This window comes from Musca autumnalis, unplaced genomic scaffold, assembly GCF_047663935.1.
Source record: "Musca autumnalis isolate F117 unplaced genomic scaffold, ASM4766393v1 scaffold_5, whole genome shotgun sequence".
Classification (NCBI taxonomy): Eukaryota; Metazoa; Arthropoda; class Insecta; order Diptera; family Muscidae; genus Musca; species Musca autumnalis.
The window spans coordinates 25,631,525-25,640,362 of NW_027412088.1; the positions used below are offsets into that span (position 1 = coordinate 25,631,525).

Here is an 8,838-nt window from a genome sequence, read left to right on the forward strand (position 1 = left end):
TTAAATTCGATGGCAGAACCTGATAGACCATTTATCACGATACAGAGAACTAATGTAAACATAACGTAAACTTCCATCTACATGTATTTGTCAGAACTAGCAGTGACATCTATATGTGGAAGGCGTTAATTTGATATTTTATATTTAGGGTTGTATTTGCTGTAGGTATGAGTTGTATTTTCTTTAAATTTAAAACCAAATTATTGGCCATTAAAAATTCATTCACATGAAGCAATTAAAACTTTTAATATATAATATATATATATATATATATATATATATATATATATATATATATTGCAAATTAATTTATTTTACATTTCTTTTACTTTCCTACATGTTAATTAACAGCGATCTATGTGGCAACACTATAAAATGCACATATGGCGCCATCTAGCATTCATACATTTACGAAAGAATGAATTAATTTTTGTATTATATTTAAATGAAGAATAAAAACATGTGCGTTATTTCACACTAAACATTAATACTAATTTTTGTACTTTTTATTCTTTATTTATATTTTTTTCATTTATCTCTCACAATAGCAACTCTTCACGCATTCCAATGGCAACACTCTCTTTGCACGAACACGAAAATTTCCCTTTCCCAACACACAATGGGAAATTTCGGTCAACGAATACAACTCTACACTGAAGGGTTGTATTATTTGGTATTAACAAACAACACTGAGAGCGAGATGGGTACAAATTTTGCTCTTTTTCGTTCTTTTATTTCCGCCATAGCTTGAGAAAGTTTGGAATTATGGGTGAGTTACGAAAATTTATTAATTTTTACGGGAAAATATAGAAATATTAAAAAATATTTATGCCAAATGTGTGGGCAAGTGTACGAATTAAATGTTGCAAAAGTTATTTGTGAAAATTATGCGATTTTATGGAAGAAATTGACAAAATAAAACTTGGACTTGTAAGTGTCAGCAGTTGAGAGTTGAAAAAAGCCGCATTATGTCGTCGTTGTAGTAAAACAGACGTAGTAAGTGACATGGAAAAATGTGTTAATGCCAAACAAAAAGCTAAAAATATCAAAGGCATCAAAAAGAATTATGGAAAATTGAAGATTTCATTGAAATGCAATTGATCGAGTTAAAAAGATGTCATAAATCTTGTGTGTGCATCCAGCTGGATAATAACATTATTGATGGAAGGGCATTGCCTTCTTGTGAATGAAGAAGACCAGGCAGCCAATGTGACAACTATGACGGCGACGACGCCTTTATGTTTTGCATATGCGTATGTGTGTTTGTGTGTATATATTTGGCTATGCGCGCTTTATTGTTTATTTTAAGTATCCATGTTATTTGAGGAGTTGGAAAAGATTTTCTAATCTGTGGTTTGTTTTCTTTTTGTTTCCGATTTACAGGTAAACCAAGAGGTCTCCGCACAGCCAGAAAGCACGTCAACCATCGTCGTGACCAACGTTGGGCTGACAAGGACTACAAAAAGGCCCATTTGGGAACAAGATGGAAGGCCAATCCCTTCGGTGGTGCTTCCCACGCCAAGGGTATTGTACTTGAAAAAGTGTAAGTACAAGACAAGATTTCAAAACAACAACAAGTGTCTCAAAACGAAAACAAGTTCATGTACCCTACCTATCAACAAAACAGAAATACAAACGACTCTCCTTGCCATGGCTCGCAGTATATTTTTGTGTTTTTGTTTATTTTTTAAAAATCAAATCACAGGATTATACTGTGAGTTAGGGCAGTGGTACCAAGCCTCATATTCATTAAAAGCCTTGAAGTTTTTTTTTTTTTATTTTAATAATGATGTCCATCTTAAACTAATCAATTTCCATGTTTCCCTTTTTGTTCTTTCCTCCCACAGTGGTGTTGAAGCCAAACAGCCTAACTCTGCCATCCGTAAGTGCGTGAGAGTCCAACTTATCAAGAACGGCAAGAAGATCACTGCTTTCGTACCTCGTGACGGTAGCTTGAACTACATTGAAGAAAACGACGAAGTCTTGGTCGCCGGTTTCGGTCGTAAAGGTCACGCCGTCGGTGATATTCCCGGTGTCCGTTTCAAGGTTGTCAAAGTCGCCAACGTCTCCCTCTTGGCCTTGTACAAGGAAAAGAAGGAACGTCCAAGATCTTAAAAAGCTTATCTTTTAATCAAAGATTCTGTAAAAAACAACATACCCAAAATAGAAATTAAATGTTTTATTCTAAAAACATTGGAAAACAACAACAAAGACCTGTAATTTGTTTTATATTCTTTTAAAAAGAAAGAATTCTTTACATCAACACAAAAATACAAACAAAAAATTGTTAAAAAAAAGAGCTATGAGAAGACTTTGTTTATGGGTGGTTGAGGCCAAGTGTGAATGCACCATACAAGATTTGTTTTGATGATTTGCATATTTGTATCAAGATGGTGAGATAAGACAAACGGCTATAATTGACCCACTTTAATGTGTGGCACCTAAAAATGCAAAGGAATCTATATGCCGCTATTGAGAAGGGAAGAACGACTGACTTCCGTATCGTCAGTTGCTTTGTGTTGTTTAAACTTTTTCAAAATATTTCAGTTGCACACTCATACATTGTTCATCGAAAATGCTACTAAATGCCTCAGTAGTTAATGACAAAATCATTTTTCGAGTTAACGACAAATGTCGTTAAAATTAAAACGCAAAATTATGAATGAAAAGTTCAAATAAAAGTTGACAACACTGTTGCTATCGGTAAAACTCTACGACCACTTTCTCTTGGTCGCTAACTTACCGAAAAATATCGTAAATTACCGAATTTATAAGCATTTTAATTTTACCGATTTTTGTCGGTAACGGTAAACTCGTATTTTTGACGTTTTGAAACATGTAGCTTCGCAGTTTGTAGTCATTTGCAAACAACTGGCGATACGGAAGTTAGCCAACAGCATTAACTCGGTAGATTTTGGTGCAAAGCCTTATGCTAGATGAGTTCGACGGTTGTCGATAATTAATTCCAACTTCTACATATCCCATTATTGTAGAAGATGTATTTTGGGAAATTAGAACCCAAGGTATTAAGGCTGATGGACATAAGGCGATTGACTTCTCGCATAAAAGATCAGCTGATTTGAAATGTAAGTGAATAAAAGTCTGTCGCAATTGTATTACACGTGACATGACCCCGCCGATAACTTTGCGTGAGAGCCAAACGGTTTATGTATTTCAAGAGTAGACGTTTGGGCCGAATACAAAATAGTCGAGATCAAGTGAAGACAAATGTGACTTCTGTATGGTTGAGTCACGGGCAGTTTACATTCAGGATAGGCTCGGGTATGATCAATGTTTGATGTGATTTTAAGGTTCAGTGTTTGGACTGGATTCAGATCGATCTGAAATGTTTACCACAGGTAGGGCTTGCAGTGCTGATCACGCCAATATATCGCACCTGTTCAACAAAAGGGTAGTAAGTCAAAATGTTGACATTTTCACTTTTCATAATAAATGTTAGGTAATAATCGAAATAACATTTTTCTACTGAGGGCCAAACCTATAGCTCTGCGTGTTACAAAAACAAAATGGTAGTAACTCGAAAATTGTTTAGAAATATAACCAAATACTTAACGAAATGAAAAGAAATCTAGTTCTGTGCGGTAGTGAAGAAGATACCTTTACGATGGTATAGGATTTTTGTATAATATACCTTTAACATTAACATAGTTTTCTGAAAAATAGAAAATTTTGAGTTACTACCCTTTTGTTGAACAGGTGCGATATACATATATCATGGGCACTTCCCGAGATATAGGCTACAAAAAATCCCCTGATTTTGACATAAGTTTAGATAAAATCGATTTTTTTTCAAAAATAATTCGCCTCCCGCGAGTATTTAAGTATTCCTCCTATGGACAGGAACAAATCTCGGCTAACGCAAACAAAATTTTCGTTTAAATCGAAAATTGTTTATGATCGATCCGAATATAGTCCAAACATTCAACTTATGCCGTATGTTGTCAGTCTGTTTTGAACCGAACTTTGTACCTCGGATATTTTATCTAAACATAGATCATGTTCCAAGAAGGACTACATCGGAGAAGTCCTTCGAGTACCATTCTCACAAAATTTTAAAATGTTCGCTTAAGGCATGGTACAATCATTAAAAGGTAGGGCACAGCAAACATCTGATTACAATTTTTTCCTGAGGTCCTCCTATTGTGTCAAAACAGTTTTGACAAAGTTGACAAACGGCAAAATAAATTTATTCAAAATCAAATTGGACACATACAAAAACAAATATAGAAGATGTACAATGAAAGCAGAAATTACTTCAACATTGTCGACGTGTTCTTGATTAAACAATGGGATCAGATGAGTGGAATATGCTGGAATATGCTGTGGATATGTGTTGTGATTGCAGCTTAACGATGTCCAACTTCCGTGTTGTGTCTGCTGGTAACAATAAATCTAATACTGCTTACTGTCATGTTTTTGTCGCTGCGAAGTCTTTCAACCTGATTCCTTTGGCAGAAGTTTCACCTGGAAGACTGAATTTTCGAACTGTTGGACCAAAGTCATTCTCCTTTCCAATTTCGGCATTAAAATCGCATAAAATAAATGTAATGTCATGGGCAGGACAACAATCATGCGTTTCTTCTAAGCACTCGTAAAATACATACATATATCTGTGGTCTGTTGGGACCGTATGTGCCGGGGCCATTAGGTGTTGTTGTGGCGCCTTTCCCAATGCATCGTATTTCCTGTATTGCAGTAATATCGGTCTTGTATTTTTCAAGTACATATTCCAAAGCGTAAACTGCACCTTCTGTGAAGATTCCCAACATTCCAGATGCAGATTCGCTGTAAAACTTTTGCGAGGTCGTCAGCTTAAGATGGGGGTTGTTTTCTGTTTCTTTGTTTTTCATAATACGATCTTTTGGAGCGATAGGTTACTAGCCCAATGCCCAACTCAAGTTTTTAACGTTCTTATGAGTAAACATGTTAGCTCACTAACCTTAACAGATGGTATAGGTAGCTTGGAAGGTGGCACCACGGTGAGCTTAGTGTCCACTGGTCCGGGCGAACGTTTTATATCCTCTACCGTTAAGTTTTCTGAACTAAAATCCGCAGGTTCCCTTATATGGGGCTATACCAAAACGTGGGCATACATATATGTATAAAATGTTTCAATTTAAATATTTGACACATGGCAGAATAAGAAGGTAATCTCATTTCAAAAAACCGTCCTTGAGCTGTCAAATACAACCATGCGTTCGAAACAATATGAAAGTTGTTGTTGTTGTGTACAACAATAACAACATATGGTTTGTTTACGTTCTTTTAATATTTGTGTACATAATTTTATAGAACAGAAAAAAATATTTTCGTAATTTTATCAAAAATCATCAAGAAAATAACTGCCCACAAAACAAACGTACGTCACGGTCAATGTGGATATGTATACCAAAATTATGTTAAAGTTCGGTAAAAAGCAGATAAATATTTTGATTTTATATTTCTCGAAATTGATTTGTGAAATACAACGTGAAAACGTTTTGACTTGAATGTTTTTCGTGTTATTGCAGAACTTAGACAACGTAAGGCCACTGCTCCAGTGAACAATGCACAAATCGAGGAAACGAGCATTTATTTGGCAGCAGTGATGTCGTCAACCCAGCATCTAATCTATGCACCAACAACCAATTGATGCGTGTTTACATAACGCTTATAGCAAACACGCCGGTAAGTAATTGGGTTGGAGCGATGATAAATGGTTTATATTCATATATTGAATGTGTGCTACTTGTTCCAGGAATTTTGGCCTACTGGTCGCGCTATTTCGCCTATTCCTGTGCCCGTGGGGTGATACTCAGAATGATTTTCATACCATGTGCCGTGGTGGTCTCATGTTCGTTCCTATCAAGGTTTTCTGCCCTAGACACCTGGAGGTCAATGCAAACCAAAGCCTAGGTCTCTACGGGCCACATCATTGGGCTCTCTGAATTCCCTTTGGTCAATTCTGATAAAGTACAAAGACCTAGCAAGCTATTGCCTTCCACAGGCCCATGAAGATCTGGGCCAGCGACTCAACGTCCTGGTCCCGTCGTCGTATACTAGAAGGATGAAGGTTTTCTTCGGTACCCGTATTTTTTATGAATAAAATGTATAAAATCGAGTAAAATAGTATCAGTTGTTGTAACAGTGTTTATTATTGTACGTTTGTTCTTATGCTCAATCTGGCTCTGGGTCTATCCGTATCAGTCGGCCAACAACATATACCAACAGCCTATGTGAATTGATACTTGGTGTGTTCGTTTACTCAACAATTTGTACAAATTTGTACAAGTCCAGTAACTTCTTGCAAACGACTAAGGTATTATGCATTGTAGTGGAGAGTAAACGAACAACATCCAGTAACAATTCGTACAAATTTTGTGTAAACGAACACACATACTGTCATCTAGGCACAGATCGAATGTATTTATTTAATTTTGTGGCCCTTTTTGGACATTTGAACTTGCCGACTTAGACTTGTCGACGGAAAACTACGAACAGCATCGGTATACATTTCTAAAGGATGTTCGAACAGACCCTAAACTGCACTAAACATAAATGGTGAACTTTTGTGGGGGAGCTATAATAAGAAGAGGACCCATTTGGACCATTTTAGAAGTTAAAGTAAATGTGACCAAAATATTAGGAGATCCAAAGTTTGGACAAAATTATTTGCCCCGTTCAAAAGATAAGGTGCAAACCATTTTAGTGACATTTTTTAAATATTGGGGGCAAGTACCGGAAGTTGAGAGTCGGTATTTGTCCATCTTCTAACTTAAACTAAGTTTGAACAAAGGCCGAATTTTGTACCGAATCGGTTGAAGAGGTGGAAAAAATAAAAAGATCGTGTTATTGGGGCAAGGACAGCCACAGATTTATCTCATAAGTCATTATCCTTATTAAAATTCAATTCAACTTCCGAAACGTCATAAAACTGCATTGTTTCAGTTATTGCTCGTGCATTGTAAAAGTATTTTAAAATGCACATCGTTGCACAAAATCTAATCTGCGTTTCTAATGCACAACTGCGACATTATGGAATAGCAACAAAGAAACTGATATTTCGGATGTCAGCCATAGTCTTCCGCTTTTTATACCCTCAGTCTTTATGGGCCAAATGTGCCCATCGAAATAAATCTTTTAGACCCCAGGTATGCTTGAACGAAATCCGTTTCTATACTTAATATAAGTTCGATGATGGACAATATTGGTCCACACCTTCCGGTACCTCACCCAAAAGTTAAAAATGTCACTTAAATGGTACACGGTATATCTCTTAAAGCAAACAATTTGATCCAAACTATGGATAATATTTTGTCCAAATTGAGTTTAACTTCTAAAATGACCCATATGCTTTCTGACATAGTGGTCCACGTTTACCAACTGAAAGTACTGGGCGCGAAAAGAAAGGGGGAAGTGTTGTTTTCCTCGGGGAAAAATAATATAATGTTGTAGTCATGATTACAGTGACTACGTGCTATTAAATTCTCGACACGCCCTATTCCATCTTGGAGTCATTTCCTTGTAGGATTTTTTACCTTGTGGCCATTATGTCAGAAAACAAGAAAGAAATGCTCTTTTTGGACTAAAATGTCTGAGATTTTGTTGTAGTGGTACCGGAATAAGTGGGCCGATATGGTTCATCTGTCTTAACGAAGACAAAATATTACGATTCTCAAAATTTTAACCAATCCGTTCAAGAGTTTTCGTGCGGACCAGCCAGACAGACGGACGGACATGGACAAATCAACTTCAAATCGTCTGAAAAGTATTTTGTCCAAAAACGCTTGTTCCTCAGCCTAAAGGCTGAGGGTATACACATTTAGCCTTTATGTGAAGCTGGAACCAGATGTTTTAACCTCTGTATAATTATAAATCCGCAACAAAATGCATGCTTTATGTCACGGCAGCTAATGTGAAATTGATCAATGATTGGAAAAAATATTACGCGGACCAACATTTGGACCACATCGGCTGATCCGTTTGAGAAATTTTCTCTAGCCAGCTAGACGTACAATCTGTCTGAAAATTTTAAATTAAAAAAAATTAATTAAATTGATTTGGAATTTAAAATGTAAATAAACCTGACATGTATATTTTAACATATACATACATACAAAGTTTGTCAAAATCATTCTGTCAATGAAGGGACGGCAAGGCGAATACAACTCTGTGAGCTGTGAACGTGAGGTTACCTTGTATCATTGTATCATGTATTTGACAATATTTCAAATAAACAAAACCTGTTGCATTTGTTATTAGTCATTTGAAGTTATAAGCAAACCGGCATCAGAGTTGTTTTTTTATAATTTCATGAACCTGCCCAACCTTCTAATAATTGAACCATGATACATACATATCTCTTTTTATAGACATCGTCGCAGCTTTTTTAGAACTATAGGGCGATTTTTTCAGGAAGTATGGACTTGCCCCTGAAAGAAAACTTGCACCGTCGTAATGGGGGCAGCGAATACAAGTTGTTCCAAGAAAAAATCAAAGTGCAGGCATTAAACTGCACCTATCCGATATGTCAAAGAGCAGGTATTAAACTGAACCTATTCGAAATGTTGTGTGGGAGATACCCGAAAGAGTGGATCTATAGAGCCCATATTGGAACCACATCTATGTATGGTAAAAATTTCACGATGTGCAAAGTATGGACCAAACCAGTTACTCCCTTCGAGAGCATGGTAGAACAATAAAAGGTAACCGAAACTGAAATGGCCTGTAATGTTAGTGTCAAATTCCATACGACATTTGATATATTTATTTCTATGTTCGATGTATATTAGGGATATATATTCTTTGAAGAAAAAATATATTCATCAGAAAAAATCT

The 8,838-nt window shown here is 36.1% G+C and overlaps 1 protein-coding gene and 1 long non-coding RNA gene across 3 annotated transcripts; both read left to right on the plus strand.

Moving 5' to 3' along the window:
• The first annotated feature begins 638 nt into the window (after positions 1 to 638).
• Positions 639 to 2,299, plus strand: RpS23 (ribosomal protein S23). The gene is made up of 3 exons (XM_073954919.1): positions 639 to 769; positions 1,384 to 1,543; positions 1,848 to 2,299. The coding sequence occupies exons 1-3, from the start codon at positions 766 to 768 to the stop codon at positions 2,113 to 2,115; spliced, it is 432 nt and encodes a 143-aa protein (XP_073811020.1). The 5' UTR covers positions 639 to 765; the 3' UTR covers positions 2,116 to 2,299.
• Positions 2,300 to 5,157: 2,858 nt separating this feature from the next.
• LOC141405474 (uncharacterized) lies at positions 5,158 to 6,132 on the plus strand. Of its 2 annotated transcripts, none has more exons than XR_012413208.1 (3): positions 5,158 to 5,430; positions 5,532 to 5,688; positions 5,759 to 6,132. It is a non-coding gene; the product is annotated as an uncharacterized lncRNA (long non-coding RNA). The 2 variants fall into 2 exon arrangements; XR_012413207.1 differs by having other exon boundaries at positions 5,158 to 5,380.
• The last annotated feature ends 2,706 nt before the right edge of the window (positions 6,133 to 8,838 follow it).